The 18,784-nt window shown below is 34.3% G+C and overlaps 1 protein-coding gene across 1 annotated transcript in view; it reads right to left on the bottom strand.

The window, feature by feature from the left end:
• RAB2A (RAB2A, member RAS oncogene family) overlaps positions 1 to 18,784 on the bottom strand; it is a 53,759-nt gene that overhangs the window by 13,439 nt on the left and 21,536 nt on the right. Inside the window, exon 5 of the mRNA XM_006923988.3 lies at positions 12,428 to 12,539. Within this exon, the coding sequence (XP_006924050.1) occupies positions 12,428 to 12,539 (112 nt within the window). The remainder of the gene's footprint in view (positions 1 to 12,427; positions 12,540 to 18,784) is intronic.

Below are 18,784 nucleotides of genomic sequence, written 5' to 3'. Positions count from 1 at the left end.
GAACCGGAAGGGTCCGAAAGCCGCTCATGCAGAGCTGTCCAGGCAGAAGCGATCAGCGCTGAGCTGCACACAAAGCCTACCCTTCAGAAGGGTGTCTGATGTCACTGATTTAGGTGACATTTCAACATGGAAGAGTTGCTAAGGGAGGCTGGAAGGCTAGAGAGGCAGCAAGAATGAAGACTAAACGGTATCATGGAGCTAAGGAAAAAGAAAGTTCATGGAAGAGCAGTCAAAAGTAAGGAATACTCCCAAGGGGCGGCTGCCTAAGGGAAGAACAGAGAAGCATTTGCTACGTGGGGCAATGAGGAGGTGCAAGGTGATGTTGGCCATGGTGGAGGAAGTCAGACGGTGAATTGAGGTGTGAAAAAGAATGAGGAAATGGAGATGGATCTTGCTAGAAGGTAAAAGAGACCGTATCCAGGGAGAATTGGGAACGACAGATTTTTATTTTAAGATGGCTGAAATGTGACTACATAATTATATGCTCAGAGTCAAGAATCAGTAGAAAAAGAGAAGATGGAGATGATGAGGTCTGAAGGAATAACGCCTCTGAGGAGGTGGAAAAGGAACGCACTCTGCGAGTCTTCTCAGCCTCTGCACAGAGTGAGGCACGGGGCAGCCGTGTCATCACTGAGAGCAGGTTCCACGTGCAGACTTTCAGGCCACGCCCCAACCTACTGAATCAGGGTCTGCACAGGATTCCTAGGTGAGCTGAATGCGCATTACTGTTTGAGAAGCACTGCTTGTACATACAACTGATTTGGAAAAAAAACCCAATTTTTTTTACAATACATTCTGAGCTTAAAAAAAAGTAGTTTCCACACTTCCCACTGCAACCTATATGTTACTGTGAATTAGAAGAATAAGCAAAATAAAAGTGACACCAACCCCTCATGTGCATCCCTCACCCATAATTCCATTTTTTTCTGCGAAATGACTAAATCACACTTGGAAACCTTGGGGTTAAATAAAAGTCAACAATTTTCTGAACACTGGTTTCTCAGAAACTGATAGACTACTGTGAATTCTGGTTTTCTAAAAGGTGGATACAGTCCAGCTCCTCCTCCTCAACTCGTTTGACCAGGGGGACCCTCTGTAGAAGTGATCATTTTAATTAACATTCCTCAAAGGAGGATAAGGAGAATAAGGACAATCTTTCGTACTGCTATTCCCCACTGAGTAGTACAACATGAAGGGGAATGGACGGTGAACTGAAACCCCTGGGTCTGAGTCCTCCAGGGAAAATGGGGATGATGTATGTGAAGGAACCTTGACAATGTACCATGCAAATATACGACGGAATCATTATGTCAGGTACTTGGCATGTTTTAATCATTTGAAAATACTTCTGAAAGAAAATTTCCGTTTATGAGATATTCTTCTAAATGCTGATACCACATGTGTACAATCGAGATCACTGGATTCCCGTGACAGGAGGAAGGGCTCCTTGTAATCTTCATACGAATTCCTCAGCTTGTCACAGAACAGACCACAGGGGTCATATCTTCTTGGAACCCTGCAGAATGGGACACTGAACAAAGTTATGGTCCTGGAATGAACTGCCAGAGGGTGCCAGTTGAGGTGTGAATCTGATGGGGAGCCAGGGCAGTCACCAGGCAGACACTACATCTTGGTGTCCTCAATGACCTTCAAGTCTCAGTTGAAAATGGAAGTCAAAACTGATATTCAAAAATATTACTGCTGGTCACATAGTCAATTCTTATTTCCTTACCAGCAAAATCTTTAATAAAATAGAGGTCAAATATATATATATATATATAATGTGTGTATGTATACACACACACACACACACACACACACACACACACACACATATACACATATACATATTTTTTCTTTTTTGTCAAAGAGCCTAAACCTCACTGTCCTTATGTAAAATGTAATGACCCTATAAATGCTCTGCACATTCAACATATTACTTGAATAAATGATAAGCAACATATGGATTTTTCCATTTACATGCTATGCACTCAAATATGTGTATAGCATCAAATATTATGTTTAAAAAATCAGTAGTAATGACAGTTGAACACATAAAGGATGAGTTCTGGTGTCCTATTACTCTGGGAATACCACGTAGACAAGAATATTTTGGTTGAAATTGGCTTTCTGATTTCACTGACATTTAGGGAATGAACTCTGGGGTGCACTTCTATTATCACATTTATAGATGTATTTCCTCAGTGAATAACAAAAAGGATAAATGATAATAGCATATTTGGAGCCATCCCAAGTTGTATAAAACTGATTAAAATCCATTTCACAGAAGAAATGAATTCCTCTATTATAACTTGTAAGTTACAGCTGGAAAACAAATGTACTTAAACATAATGCTTATGTGCCACATTAGTCTGCTAACAGGAGTTTTATATGAAGAAAGCTTTCTGTTTATGTGTATATAATAAATGTTTGTGTGCATATATATGTGTGGTATTAGTGTTATATGTGATTTTATAAATATCAAATTATATCTCTACCTACTGAATAGCAGACCTTGTCTTAAATTCTTACTTCTTTAAGTAAAACCTAGCTTAGCCAGACTAGGGTATCATTTTATTTTTATGCTCTTTAGAAAATAATTTTTTAAAAACCCCAGAATTTGTAAGTAGAGTTTTGGGTGCCATTTTTAACCTAAGACCCCAGCTGAAGATCGGCAGCATATGTTTAGGTAACAGCAAGATGGCTGGCACATCTGAGGTTATAGCTAATGAAAAATATAAAGCTCGAGATATTATAGGTAGAGCGGTGCTGCGTGATGGAGTGAGCAGGTGCCTGAAGTGGAACAAGGAGGAGGTCCTGTGGTTCAGGAATTTAATGAACTTGGATCTAGGTGGCAATATCATCAGGAAGATGCTGCAATAGTTGAGGATACTCACTGAAAAATTCACAGGTCAGAAAGCTCATAAAATAGAAGTGGTGACACTTCTTAACAGTACTTTCCAGACTTCACTCTCTCCCCGAGGTTGTTCATTGAAATGAAACATTTTTAAGGTCAAAATCATATACCATCCCACCTACTACTACATGAATAAAGAAGATTCATGTATTATGCTGAGCTGTTGGTTCTGTACTTCATTGATTTTAACTGTATCCTCTCATTCTAGCTCAGTGTTTCTCAACCTAGATACTACTGACATTTTGGACCGGACATTGTGGGGAGCCATCCTGTGCATTTTTCTCTTAACACCACTTTGACCCTTTTCCCTCTCGCAGATCCTTCATGGATGAAATCGTTAAGCTGAGTAAATCAGCAGATCAGCAGATTAAAAGTAAATCTATTCTAACAACTCAACTAATGCTGGTAAAATGGTGTTATCGTATGCTGCACATTATCCAGTCTCTTACAGGGAAAAGCACAAGGTAAACTTCATGGTCTCTACTTGCATTACAGTAACTGGATCTGTCTATAAACATAGACAACAGCAAAGGAAAGAAGTTTAGTTCTAAACAGAAAGTAGTCATCAGTGTACCAGTAAGATTTAACCTGAAAGAATAATGATGTAGTTTTAAATTTCTAAAAGAACCTTTAGCCAGATGGTTCATAACCAGGACATTGACATTTGTATAAATCATTCTTTTGACATAATTATCTTTAAGTAATTTAGAAAATGGCTTTTAAGAACTTTTTTTTTTAATACAGGGGTTCCTCAACTTCTTTACACCTGAGAGCCAAAGACTGGCTAGGAATTGAGTAATTTTCAATAGATTACACAAAGAGGACAAACGACTTCCGTGAGCTTCCTAAACAGCAACCGCCATTTTCGGTGGATGGCTAGGATGGGCCATCAGGATACCTCCCTTACTCTTTTAACTCCTCACATGATCAGCTCTCCTACAGGAAGATCCTCCACATTCAGGCAGTAAGTCTGAAACCATGATCTGAGTTTCTACCCACTGTGTAAACTGCCTTTCCCATGGAAGGTGGCAAAATTAGGCAAATCCAAGTCCTTAGAAAGCAAAAACATAAAGCACTTAGATCAAATTTCCCTGAAATTAATTCCTATTTCTTGCAACCCCAAGTCTAAGTAACTTAATTAATTAAGAATCTCTGAACTCTGTAAAACTAACATATTTATCTCTTATATTTCGTCATGATTCCTCTTGGGATCTAAGTCTAGCAGGCTAACTCTTGTTAAAATCCCAGAGGTAATATATTCTAATTTTATGAGCTGTACGATTTTCATTGAGGCCTTAGCTCTCCAACCACAGAAACTGTGGTTGAGTGCCTATCGCAAAGCAGATGCTAAAAAATGTTGGCTTAGTTCTTCTTCTTCCCACTTCCTGAAGTAAAAACATATACCTTTTGTTTGTCTTCCTCAATCCCAAAGCAACTAAGTATTTGTTCTCCAACATTAATTGAATAAAATAAAAAGAACGCTATTCAGACTTGATATCAGATATTAAGGAATTATTGCTAAGTTTGTTAGGTATAATAATGGTATTGTGGTTTGCATGGGGTCATGAATGAACTCATTTTTTAAAAATATTAGCTTATATATTAAAATTTAAAACATCTACTATTTAGCCCATTTTTGGAGTTTTTCTCTTAGTTTGCTAAATGTAAAACTCATTTACAGGTCTTTCTCCAACCAGGTCTTTCTTATTCCATATAGCCTAGCTGTCTTCTTTTCTTTAAATGAATATTTATATAATTTTATCTTCAGCTACATCTGAGAAATTTTATTGAGAAAGTCTATGCATAATAAAAATCTCAACAGGAACTATTATTTATTAGGTATATGCTAAACACATAACCTTTAGCATGGAGGGACCTGGTTGGTGTGTAAAAGTTTGCTCTGTTCAGAAATGTGAGAGACGCATGAAAAAGCCATACTTAAAAGATAACAATAATTTAAAAAAGAAATTCTATGTTCATGAATTCAAAAAATATAATTTAAGCTCTTATAATTATATTACGTTATTTTCATATTACTATTTTATTATAATATAATTGTGAGGCTTCTTAATCCTTAATTTTAATTTGTTTAGATTGCCATTATGATCTTAAAGAATAGGGTATATTTAATTAGTTTGTATGTGGTTATTATTATGGTATTTGATCAAATTTTTGAGATAATTACAGATTCATATGCAGGCATATGTCATTTCAAGAAAGTCATCTAAATAGAATCATATGGTATGTAATCTTTTGTTCACAAAGCATAGTTTTCTGGAGATTCATCCAGATTGTTGATGTAGTTCATTCCTTTTTACTGCTGAGTAGTATTCCATAGTGTGGATGTACTTGACTGTTATGAATAAAGCTGCTAGAACAAAAAAATCTCTGTATGGGTTTCAGCATAAGTCTTCATTTCTCCGGGATACATGCCCAGGGGTGCAACTGCTAGGTCCTACAATAGCTGCATGTCTAGTTTTGAAATAAACCGCCAAAATGTTTTCCCAAGTGTCTATATCATTTTATATTCTAATCAGCAATGTATGAGTGATCTAGTTTCTCTACATTCTTGTCAGTATTTGTTGTCACTATTTTTCATTTTAGCCATTCTGATAGTTGTGTAGTGATATCTCTTGGGGATCATAATGTGCATTTCTCTAATGGCCAGTGGTGCTAAATATCTTTTTAAGTACTTATCTGACATTTATATATCTGTTCCAATAAAATTCCTGCTCATATCTTTTGCCTATTTTCTGATTTCTTCTTCTTTATTTTAGTTTTGAGATTTCTCAGTTGACTACTTGGTTTGCAAGTATTTTCTCCTAGTCTGCAGACTGTCCTTCTATCCTCTTATCAGGATCATTCAAAAGGTTTTATAGACTCATTTATCAAATTTTCCTTTTATGGATCATGCTTTTAGTGACAAGCAAGCCTAGTGCCAGATCCTTAAGATTTTCTCATTTTCTTCCCCCTAAAAGATAAAGTTTTACATTTAACTCCATGATCCATTTTGAGTTAGTTTTTGTATAAGGTGTAATATTTAGGTTCATTTTTTTTGCCTATGGATAGCCAATTGTTAGAGCACCGTTCATAGAAACAGTTATCTTCCTCCATGAGCTGTTTTTGTACCTTTGTTAAAAACTGATTGGGCGTATTTGTGTGGGTATATTTATGGATTCCTATTCTGTTCCACTGACGTATTTATTCTTTTACTAGTATCACAGTCTTGTAGACTGATGACACAAGACTTGAAACTGAATAGTGATTCATACTTTATTCTTTTTCAAAATTGATTTATTTGTTCTAGTTCCTCTGTCTTTCCATATATATTTTATATGAATAGTCAGATATCTATAAAAAAATCTTACTGGGATTTTATTAGTAATTGGGTTAAACCGGTGTATCTATTTGTAAAGAAGTGACATCTTTACTAGATTATGTATTCCAAACAATGAACATAGCACATTTATCCATTTATTTAGATCTTAATTTTTCAGTTTTCAGCAGTTTTGTAGTTTTCGGCATACATGCCCTGTGCATGTCATTTTTAGATTTATACCTAGTTATTTCATTTTCTTTTTCTGTGACTACAGATGGTACTGTATTTTATATTTTGATGTTCATCGCTAGTATAAGGAAATATAGATTTTTTTATACCTGTCTTGTATCCTGTAACCTTGCTGAACTCACTTCTCATCTCTAGTTGTGTGTGTGTACACGCATGTGTGTGTAAATTCCTTGGGATTTCCTACAAAGACAAATCATATCACACACTAACAGAAACAGTTTTATTTCTTCCTTCTTGAGCTGTGTGCCTTTATCTCCTTTACTTGCTTTATTGGACTGGCTAGGACTTCTACCAATATGTTGAATAATGGTGAGAGCAGACATTCCTGCCTTGTTCCTGATCTAAGGTGTAAAGCATTATGCCTTTCACCATTAAATATAAGGTCAGCCGTATTTTTTTTTTTTTTGATGCTCTTCAACAAGCTGAGAAGTTCTCCACAATTCCTTTATATTTTATTGAGAGTTTTAAAAAATGTGTGGGTGTTGCATTTTGTCAAATGCTTTTTCTGCACTGACTCCTAGAATGTGTGTTCTTTTTTTCCTTTACCCTATTAAAATGGTGGATTTTACTGATTGGTTTTTGAATATTGAACCAGCCTTGCATCCCTGGAATAAATTCCATTTGGCCATGATGTAGATATTTTATGTATATGTATGTGATGTCATCTATTGTTGAAATCTATTTGCTGATATTCGTTGAGGATTTTTCCTTATATATTAATAAAAGTTATCAGTCTGTACTTTTTTTGTACTTTCTTTGGTTTTGGTATCAGAATAGTATTAGCTTTATAAAATAAATAAGGAAACATTTCATCTCTTCTACTTTCTGGAAAAGATGACACAGAATTCGTGTTTTCTTTAAATGTTTGGTAGAATTCTCCACTGAAATAGTCTGGACCTAGAGATTTCTTTTATGGAAATTTTAAAATTATGAATTCAATTTCCTTAATAGTTATAGGGCTATTCAACTATCTGTTTCATAGTAGGTAAGATGTAGTAGTTTGTTGAGTTTGTTTTCTTGTCTATTTCATCAAATTTATCATATTTATGTATTATTCCTTTGATGCCTGTAGGATCTGTAGTTATATCTTGTTCTGTTCCTGATATCGGTCATTTATGCCTTCTCTCTTTGCTTGTCAGTTGCCAGAAATTTGTCAAGTTTACTAATTAAAAAAAAAAATAGCTTCTTTTCTTGATTTTCCCTTTGTTTTCTTGTTTTCAAGTTCACTGACTTCTGCTCTTACCTTTATTATTTCCTTCTATTTGCTTTGGATTTATTTTGCTTTGGGTACTGAGGTGTGAGCTAAGATTACTGATTTGAGACTTTTCCTTTTTTCTAATGTATGCATTTAATGCTATAAATTTCCCTCTCTGCATTACCTGTTTCCTACAAAATCTAATATGTTGTATTTTCATTTTCATTCATTCAATGTATTTTAAATTTCTTTTGAGAGTTGACACACATTATTTAGAAGTATACTGTCTAATTTCCAAGTCTCTGGAGATTTTTCCAATTACCTATTATTGATAACTGGTACCAACAGAACTGAAAGGAGAAATATACAAATCCACAATCACAGTTGGAGACTTGTCTTTGATTTCTAGTTAAATTCCTTTACCTACTGTAATTCCATTGCTTCTATTGGTTTTGCTTCACATATCTTGCACTCTATTCTTTGGTGTAAACAAATTTAGGATTGATATGCCTTCCTGGTAGATTCTCCTTACATTATTATATGACGTCCCACTGTCCTTGGCAATTTTCTTTGCTCTTAAGTCTACTTTACATGTTATTAATAGTGTCGCTCCTACTTTCTTTTGATTCATGTTTGTATATCTTTTTCCATCATTTTATTTCCAACTTGTCTGTACTGTTATATTTGAATTAAGTTTCTTGTGGACACCATATAGCTGTGTTGTTTTCTAATCTTCTCTGCCAATCTCTCTTTTGATTGGCATAGTTAAATCATTTACATTTCATGGAATTACTGCTACATAAGGTCTTAAGTCTGCCATTTTATTTTTGTTTGCTGTTTTTTGTTTTTCCCCTGCCTATTTGAGAGTTAATAGAACTTTTTTTTAGAATTCTATGTTGATTTATCTATTATTTTTTAGTGTATCTCTTTGTATATTTAGTAGTTGCTCCAGAGATTGCATTTTTTATATACACACACACACACACACACACACACACACACAACTTGTCACAGTCTTCTAGAGTTGTCATTGTACTCAGTTAGGTGAGGTGCAGAAAGCGTACCTCCCTTGATGTCCCTTTCTCCTCCACGCTTTATAGTATTTCCTGTATGTGCACTGAGAAAAACATCAGATATTACAATTTTGCTTAAATTGTCAAACATAATTTACAAACTCAAAAATCTTAAGAAAAAAGTCTATCATAATTATCCAAACTTTTGGTTAACAGGGTTCCTTCCTCTGTAAGATTCTTTGATCATTTCATTTCTGGTAGATAACTGCCTTTAGCCATTCTTTTTTGATAGATCTGCTATCAATAAATATTTAGTTTTCTTTTATTTGAGAATATCTTGATTTCCTTTTATTCCTGAAAGATATTTTTGCTGGTTCTAGCATTCTGGGCTGAAAGTTCTCTTTCAGCTCTTGAAAGATATTGGGCTATATCCTTCTGGCCTCCACGGTTTCTGATGAGAATTTTGCTGTCATTTGACTTAGTAAGTTATTGTTTCACAATTTTGTTCTTTGTCTTTAGCTTTGAGAGATTGACTCTGGACAGAAGTATGTCTTGGCATGAATTTATTTGGGTTTAACCTGTTTGGAGTTGGTTTAGCTTCTTGAATCTTCTGCCATATTTGGGAAGTTTTCAGTCATTATTTTGTTAAGTACTTTCTCACAATCATCTTCTATCTTCTCTCTTTCTAGGATTCTGGTAACACGATGTTAGACACATTTTATTATTGTCCCATAGGTCCCTCAGGAACTGTTAATATTTTTTCAACTATTTTCTCTCATAGTTTAGGCTAAGTACTTTCTATAATTTTATCATCCACTTCACTATTTCTTTCTTCTGTCCCCTTCATTCTGCTGCTGATCCCATCCACTGAGTTTATTTCGGTTACAGTACTATCCAGTTCTAAAATTTCTATCTGGTTCTTTTTATCTTGTTTTCTTTTACTGAAACTATTTTTCACTTTCAAGAATGCTCCTAATTGTTTGTTGAGGCATTTTAATGATGGGTGCCTAAAAAATCTTTGTCAGAAAATTTAACATCTCTGTCATCTTGCTCTTGTTATCTATTTATTGACTATCTTCCCCCCGCCCCCCATTCGGCTTGAGATCTTCCTGGTTCTAGGTATGAAGAATGACTTTTTATTGAAACCTGGACATTTTGGATAGTTTTATAAGACTCTGGATCTTGTTTAAACCTATGCTTTAGTGGCTTCCTCTGATACTGCTCCTGGTATCAGAAAAGATGAGTGTGGAAGAACCTCATTACAGCCAGCTAAGGGTGGAAGCAGTGCCCAGATTTTTTTCTGCAACATTTGGCTGTAGTACAATGCTGGTTTTCTGAAAGATTTCTGTCTTGCGAAGCTGCACCTTGCCTGGTTCTTTGGCTAGAGAGTAAGCTTCTCTCTCAACCTCACACCTGTCAGTTTCTCTAGCACTCAATGTGAGATATGAGGCAAAAAGAAAACCGAGGGAAATCTCTGCTGTGTCGTTCCTCAGGTCCCAAGGTCTCTAGCTGGTCAGCCAACTTCTCTCTACTTTTTGGAATCTTGTAATTGTTTTATAAACAATGTTTACAGTTTTAGTTGTACTTAGCAGGAGGAATAGGTAAGAGTTAAGTCTATTCCATCTTCTCAGATGCATAAGTACTTTGGTTATTATTTCCATGTTCAATCAGTTCCTAAGTTGTGTAAAGAGATTCAAGATTCAGTTCACCCTTTTTAGATCTTAAAGTGGTCTTCCACCTTCTTAAAATAGTTTATCATGAAACAGTTTTGGTTTTTAGGTAAAATCTCATGGATGATTACATTATGTTATACCTGTCTATGAATCCTTTAAAAATAGAATTTAAAAAGATTATTCCTTAAATCCTTGGCTTCTGAGAGACACATTTCCATGATTAAATAAAGTGCTGTTCTCTCATAAGTATCGGATATTCATGCCCAGATCAAATTTAAATGATTACTTTTATTATTAATCATGGATACAGAATGGTTATAATAAGTGATGACAAAATGTTAATGGAATAAACAGGTTTCCCTCAATATCTGAAAGTAGCGTGTTCCTGTGAAACCTTTCCTAAGAAGAAATGGTGGAGAGCAAAGAGTATCCTCTGCTTTCTGAAAGTAGACGTTACGCCACTAAACCAAAGGCCTGTACTAGTATTAACAGCTTTTTTTTTTTTTTTTGGTAAAAGCGAGAATCCTCTTTGGATTTCTTTGGCTAGTGAAAATAGGTATTAATGTAAAGGCAAAGTGGCCTAAAGTGAACTTTTGAAAAGTGGGAGATATTGGTATTTCATTTAAATGTTCAGCCAAATGACATTAATTTGCTACTTACAAATAAATGCTTCCTAATACCATAAATGAACACAAAGGCATTAGAGACAGAACTAGAAATCTATGATTACTTTCCAATAGTTGACGCCTTGTCATCTGACTACAAAGCATGGTTCTTTATTAAAATGCAAACAATTTTTGCTTTATGATTCTCAAAATCAGCCAAAAAATCCACTGTTAATAATCAGTAAGGATATGTTTCAGATATCCTGAAACCTCCCACAACATGTTGGCCCTTATGGTTTCAAATACAACACCTCTAATAAGGAGTCCTTTGGCTTACATGTCTATTTTAAGTTGAACAAAGGGACGCAACATATTTCTCTCTGGGTATGCTGTGTGGAATGGAACATTACTCTTGCACGTTATCAAGTAATTACTGGCTACAACAGTTAAAACATTAGTTGATGCCTACAGGAAATGCATTAAGGACAATCCGAGAGCACCTCAACTAGTACAGATAAGTATACCACCTTACCTAAGAAAAAATTCTTCAGTAAAAACACCAGTGCTGTTCAATTACTGTACTCAATTTCTGGGTTCAAGCGGGTAATAAGAAAAACTCCAAGTACCATTCTTCATAAATATTTACTCACTGTCTACTATGCCAAAGGCACAGTGCTAGGCTAGTTGCTGCCTACAACCTCATCTTCTGCTTTCCTTAGAACAATGAGATTCTTCAATCATTTGTTTTCTAGAATCCCTTTCTGTAGCTGCTCTTAAGATTCTTACCATTCTAGATGGTGTCACTACAGCATTACTCTGGGCAAACTACTTATTTTAAGCTTCATTTCTGCGTTTTATAAAATGTAGCAACACATTTACCTTGGAGAGGATTAAGTGCTTACTCATCTATGTACAGCATATAAATACCATATCTAAACAAATATAGCACAAAAAAAAAAACCAATGTGTTCAGAAAATTTCCATTAGTTCAAGTTAATCGATGAAAATAACTGAGATACTGCAAATTTTATGTACTAAAGGTGGCAGAATTCCCATGCTCTGTATAATGTTACACAGCAATAATGTAATACTTTCCCTATTTAAGCAGAAGTGGCTACAAATAGCTACAAATGTTTAATCTCTAGACTAAACATTTCAATTTTCATTAGGGTCCTTTTCCTCTCATGCAACATAAAAAAGACTCAAGGAAAATACATACGAAAATGTGTTAAAGCATTTTGGTTTCAAGAGAAGGCTCAGAATATAATTTGAGTCTGATATAAAATGAATGTTACAAGGCATTCGAACAGAAGGAACTTTCCTACTTTATGGTATTCAAAGATGATCAGTGATTAAAAAGGTTATGGAAGATACACCAATAAATGAATATTAAGGTATAAAAAATAATTCTATTAAGTAAAAAGATGATAAACATTGAAAAGGTTCTCTTATTTACCTCTTCTACATTGGAAGCAGTCTTAGCGGAAGTTTCCATGAAGATAAGTCCATGTTCTCGTGCAAAAGCTTCACCTTCTTCTTTTTTTACTTCTCTTCTAGATTCTAAGTCACTAAACAGGAAGAAAGGGCCATGTTATTAACCAACACAAGACAAACAGAGGCACCTGTAGAAAATGTACCATGAGATTCAAAGTTGTACTGACCATTCTTTTAACACATAATAATCAACTGCATTATGGTGGGTATTATGAGGGTCAAAGTGTTTAGAACACACCGCTTAGAACTAATAATCCAACACAAGAAAAATAGAGTTACAGTCTTAGAATGCTAAAACTAGGAAAAACCTAATGGGAACATCTAGCCTGACACCCTGCCTTTGAGTAGAGTGAAGTCCCAAAGAAAATAATTTTACTCAAATAATTTTAGAGAGAACTACAGAAGTATTCTCATCCTTTAGCCAGACTGATGTCTATGAATATGATTAAAAAATAAGTCACGCGATTCTCAGAAGCTATAGGAAATAGCTTAATAAAATCCAAATTACACACAAAAAAATATTAGATTATTAAACCCAGTTAGTTTAATTCCCAGCAAAACTGTTAACAGAAAGAGAAACAAAAGTCTAAGATAGAAATTTTAGATGAAAGCATAGTGTTCATTTTTATCATACTGGAATTGTACTAGTAAGGTGTGTGGTAGAGGGGGGAAGTAACAGTCTTCTTCAAGTGTGTTTTATTGTAAAAATTTTAAAACTTTACTATAAAATATTTTAAGCACACAGAAAAGGATGGAGAATATCCATGTAGTGCCATCCAGCCTTAACACATATATTTTATTTTGACAGATTTATATCAGATTATTTTTCTGTTGAGAAATAAAATCAGTAGTTACAGTTGAATTGCTTCCTGTATGGCTGTTCATGATCTCATTCTCTTCCCCCTTATCTAAAGGTAACTATCACTCTGTATTTGGTGTTTTCCTCCTCATTAGTTTTTATGTTTATACTCACGTTTACAGCCACAGAAGGGTTTTTTTGGGCATGTTTTTAAAAAATTCACATGTAGCTATCATCTTACAACTTGTTAATTTTGGTCACCATTATGGTTTTTGGATTTACCCACATAATGTATATAGATCTAGTCTCTTAATTTTTTTATTGCTGTATTATATTTTATTGAATGAATGTAACACAATTTTTAATTCTCCATTTGAGTTATTTGCAATTTTTAATTATTACAATGTTACAATGAAAATTTTAAACATTTAGTGTACATGTAGTATTTTTCAAACTGAGACGTGACCCAGTGAATTGTAAAACTACTTTAGTAAGTCATACTCGGAATTTAAAAAAAGAAAATGTCAGTGTGTATTTCCCACTGTTTCATGGAATTTCTTTTTATGTAGGTATGTACATAATTTTATGTACAACGTCATGATAGAAAGTGTATTTACAGCAAATCAAAAAGCTCAAGTCACTGCTATTGAATATATATTTAGTATATAGCTGCTTTCCAAAACGATTGTATACTTTATGCTCTTAGCAGCAATGTTTGAAAGTTCGTTGCATCACATCCTCATCAACGTGTGGTAAGATCATACTTGTTCATATTTGCCAATCTGATGAATGTAAATAGTACCGCACATTTATGCTAATTTGACTTTAGCTGAGTTTCATAAATGCTAATTAACATCCTCATTAAATTAGGAAATAAACAAAAATCTAAAAAGAGAAAGACATCCATTCAGTCAACAAATATTTGCTGAAGGTCTCTTATAAGCCAGGAATTTTAGTAGGTGCTCAGGATATATTAATGAACAAGAACAAAAAAGTATACATATATACAGTTGACCCTTGAACAATGCAGTGGTTGTGGTACTGACCATCCCCCTGCACTTGAAGAGGCACGTATAACTTCTGACGCCCCCAAACCTTAACTACCCTCAGTATCCACAGGAGACTGGTCCCATGACTCTCATGGACACCAAAATCTGCGGATACTCAAATCCCCTATATAAAATGGCATAAATTAATGCACACAGTTGGGCCCTCCATATCTGTGGACTCCCAATCAAGGATTGAAACAAGTATTTACTGAAAACAGTCCCTGTATAAGCGGACCTGCACAGCTCAAACCTGTGTTGTTCAAGGGCCAACTGTATTCTAGAATGGAACAGAGAGACAATATTAAATGAATCTAGTTTTTCTACCCAAAAGTGACTGTTTTACATATATTCATAATCATGCTATGTCTGCAATTTTGTATCCTAATTTTTTTCACTTACTATCTAGGTCATTACGTCTTTTCAATAAATATCATTTTAATGACTAATTAACAGTATCCCATCAAGTAGATACAGCATAATTCATTTAACTATTTCCTTACTGTTGGATGATCAGAGTAACATAGTATGAATCAGGTACTATGTGAAGTGTTTTACATGCGGATTTTTCATTTAATTCACTTGACAGATGAGGAAACGGAGGGACAAAGGAATAAAGTAAAGCATTTGAGCTCACAGTCCAGGAAGAGTAAGCAGAATGATTCCAACCAGACCGCTGTGCTATGCTGTACCATTAAAACATTTTTTAATGACTACTTTTTAAAATAATTGATTATACTGAAGAACTTTTTGTCAAATATATAAAAATATAAGGAAAAAAATCTACTCATAATTTCACTTTCCACAAGTAATTAACATCTTGGTGAACATAATAGTTCTATATAACTCATTATTTTTACTGTCTGTTTCTTCCCTACCACACTGGATATTAGCCAAAAGATGGAAAAGTGATGTTTCTTCTCTATCAGAATATATTCATACCCACTAGTCATTGTAATTTGCTTTTTTTTTTCATTTACTATATTGTGGATCATTTTCCCAAGTCATTTTTGTAGTCTTTTACAATATTATTTTTATTGTGTATAAAGTAAAGAATGGTAATATTTTATGGAAACAAAATTACACAAATTAGGGATATTACCCCAAAAAAAGATATTAAAGTCTCATCCACCTAATGTTAAGTAATGTCAATGTTTCAACTTTACAAAATTGAGCAGGAATTTTGTAACTTAAAGTTGGCTAACTGGATAAGCTGTCAACTGTTTACAAAGTTGCCATATAAGTCATTATCGGTCACTGTTGTTTGTGACTGAAACCATGAATAATTCTGGTGACTATCTTGTAAACTTCAAAGTTGTTATACTTTAGAAATATTTTACCACTTAAAAATGCCATCTAAAAATTTATTCAATGGAACAGGTGCTGAAAAAATACTCCTAAAAGTCTGAAATGTTGAAAAGAAAGTCTGATATAAAACACTATAAAGGGAACAGTAAGTATATGCCATGCTATTAATTTAGGTAACTGTGCTATAAAATATTAGTGGTAAGATGAAAACACAAAAAGCAGGCAAACTAAGTTTGTAAATATCATAGTATAATCAGGCAAGGATAACTTATCCAATTATCATCTAAGGGCCTCCAGGGCCTAAATAAGCTCCTTCATGGATCTGGGGACAGACCACTCAACAAAACAGACAAAAATCCATAAGCTCCTGGCCTCATGGAGTTTACATTCTAGTAAGAATTAAAAGGGTGATGGCGGCAAATGGCGGGGGGGAGAGGGCGGGCTGAACTAGCAACAGTGATGCTGTAACATTCTCCTGGAATTCAGCCCCTGTATCTGACAATCACTCAAGAGAAAATACGCTTTGAATTACAAAGAATATATCTTCCCTTAACTACCCTTTCCCCCATTTTATGCATATGCCATATTTATATAAATAATCTCTTATTTGGGGATATTTAAAATTATTCCCAGTTTTCCACTACCAGTATCTGATTATGTTTGTATTTGTAAATGTTATCTTAGCAAAGAGGGGTAAGAACTTGGATGTTTGAGGGATCGTTAAAAGAAAGGGAAGTGACACTTTACTATTCATGATCTTTGTTTTATCACTCTACTTTGGTTATTTCCTTAGTTTTCCATGCATAAAATCATGTTGTCTTTGACTTTTCACCCCTATCGATCCCATTTAAATTGCTTTCATTACTTAAATCTTTCTTTCCTAAATCATACTTACTACTATGCTACCTTTTTGTTTAAGGTTTGTATGATAATCCTTTAACTATTAAAACTTTCATCTTTGCAGATTTTGCTTCCTATTTCTTGTATAAAGAATTTTAAATGCCACAGTAAAAAAAAAAAATCCGTGTCATCTGTCACTCTGACTAGGTCACTGCTATTCTCAAATCCCTTCACTGGCTCCCTAGTGTTTAATGTATCTAATTCAAAACTCGCTTATTCTCTATTTCCATGTCTACCCCAATTTGCCTCATCTAATGAAAATCATCTCATTTATCTCTGTTCATTCCCATTCATTCTTTGCATGTCATACATTCTTTTTGCCTTTCTTCTAGCTTCTTCCTTAAGATGTCTTCCAACAGCTACTATACTCCTAACTGTAAGGGCCACCCATCCACAATCACTAGAAATACCTCTTGTATATATTGTACTTTCCTTTTCCTTTTCATATTTAGACTATAAGCTCCTCATGGGCAGCAGCCAAATTTAAGCCACCAGTAAGCTGCCACCCACCATGATTCAGACACAAAGAAAACACTGCTAAGATAAAGGTGTGAAAATTCTTTCTTCTCCAAATATTCTCTTCTTAGTACTGCAAACATTACCGTTGAATGATAGGGTAAATACTTCCATATTACAAGACTAAAGGTTCCTTCCAATACTTAATCTTTCTTAAATAATTTAGTGAGGTGATTTGAGGAAAAGATAACCAGGAAAGGCCTTGACTGAAAGCCAAGATAATACATACTTTTAGTTACAAAGTTATTGAAAGTTAGCCTTTTACAATGAAAATATTACTTAAGTAAATATTTTCTTGTAACGGCAAATCTAGATTTCTATTAAAACAATACTTTCTAAAATCAAATCTATACAGTTTAATGTTATTTGCCATTTTACTTTTTCTACAGCATTAAACTGACATAAAAATACTGCATATTTATTTTAATGTAAAGTTTGATGAGTTTGGCATATGTATGTCTTTTTGATGAGTATAGTACATGTAAAGTCAACAGGCTTCCCAAAGTTTCCTCATATATCACTATAATCCGTCCTTTCCTCCTTCAGTACCCTAGGCAACTAATGATCTGTTTTCTGCCACTATAGATTAGCCTGCATTTTCTAGGATTTTATATAAATGGAATCACACACAATGTTTTCTTTTCTGTCTGTTTTTTTTTCACTCAGCATAATTATTTTGTGAGTCGTTCACTTTGCTGCGCCTATCAATAGCTCATTCCTCTTTATTGCTGAATGGTATTCCATTGTATGGCTATATCACAATTTATCATTCACCAGTTAATTAAAACGTGGGTTTCCAGTTTTGGGCTATTACAAACAAAGCTGCTATGAATATTTGTGTATATTTCTTTGTTTATCTTGGGTAATAAATATCTAGAAGTGAAACGGCTAGGTGGTACGACACATGCATGTTTATTTTCTAAAAAAACTACCAAACTGTTTCACAAAGGTATCGTATCATTTTATATTCCTACCAGCTGTTTATGAATTTCAGTTCCTCTACATCTTTACCAATACTTGGTATGTTAATTTTTTTAGTTTTAGCCATTTCAGTGAGTGTGCAATGGTGTATCATTGAGGTTTTAATCTGCGTTTCCTTCATAATTAGTAATGTTAAATATTTTTCTTGTGCTTACTTGCCATCTATATATCTTCTTTAGTGAAGTGCCAGTTCAGACCTTTTGCTCATTTTTAACAACTGGACTGTCACCTATTCTCCCCAAACTCTTCCAAAAAATCGAAGAGGAGGCAATACTTCCCAAATCATTTTATGAGGCCAATATTACCCTGATACCAAAAACTGGTAAAGATAACACAAAAAAAGAAAACTACAGACCAATATCTCTCATGAACATAGATGCAAAAATCCTAAATAAGATACTAGCAAACCAAATACAGCAATATATTAAAAAGAGTATACACCACGATCAAGTGGGCTTCATCCCAGGGGCACAGGTTCAACATATGCAAATCAATTAATATGCTACACCACATAAACAAATTAAAAAATAAGAATCATATGATCGTATCGACAGATGTAGAAAAAGCCTTCAACAAGATACAGCATCCATTTATGATCAAAACACTTAACCAAATCAGTATAGAAGGAAAGTACCTTAACATAATAACGGCCATATGTGACAAACCCTCTGCCAGCATTACACTGAATGGTGAAAAACTAAAAACCTTCCCTCTAAGATCAGAAACAAGGCAAGGCTGTCCACTATCACCACTGTTATTCAATATAACA

This window comes from Pteropus alecto, unplaced genomic scaffold (genome assembly GCF_000325575.1).
Source record: "Pteropus alecto unplaced genomic scaffold, ASM32557v1 scaffold87, whole genome shotgun sequence".
NCBI lineage: Eukaryota > Metazoa > Chordata > Mammalia > Chiroptera > Pteropodidae > Pteropus > Pteropus alecto.
The sequence above is the reverse complement of the archived record's forward strand: the minus strand, read 5'-3'. Positions and strand labels throughout refer to the sequence as shown.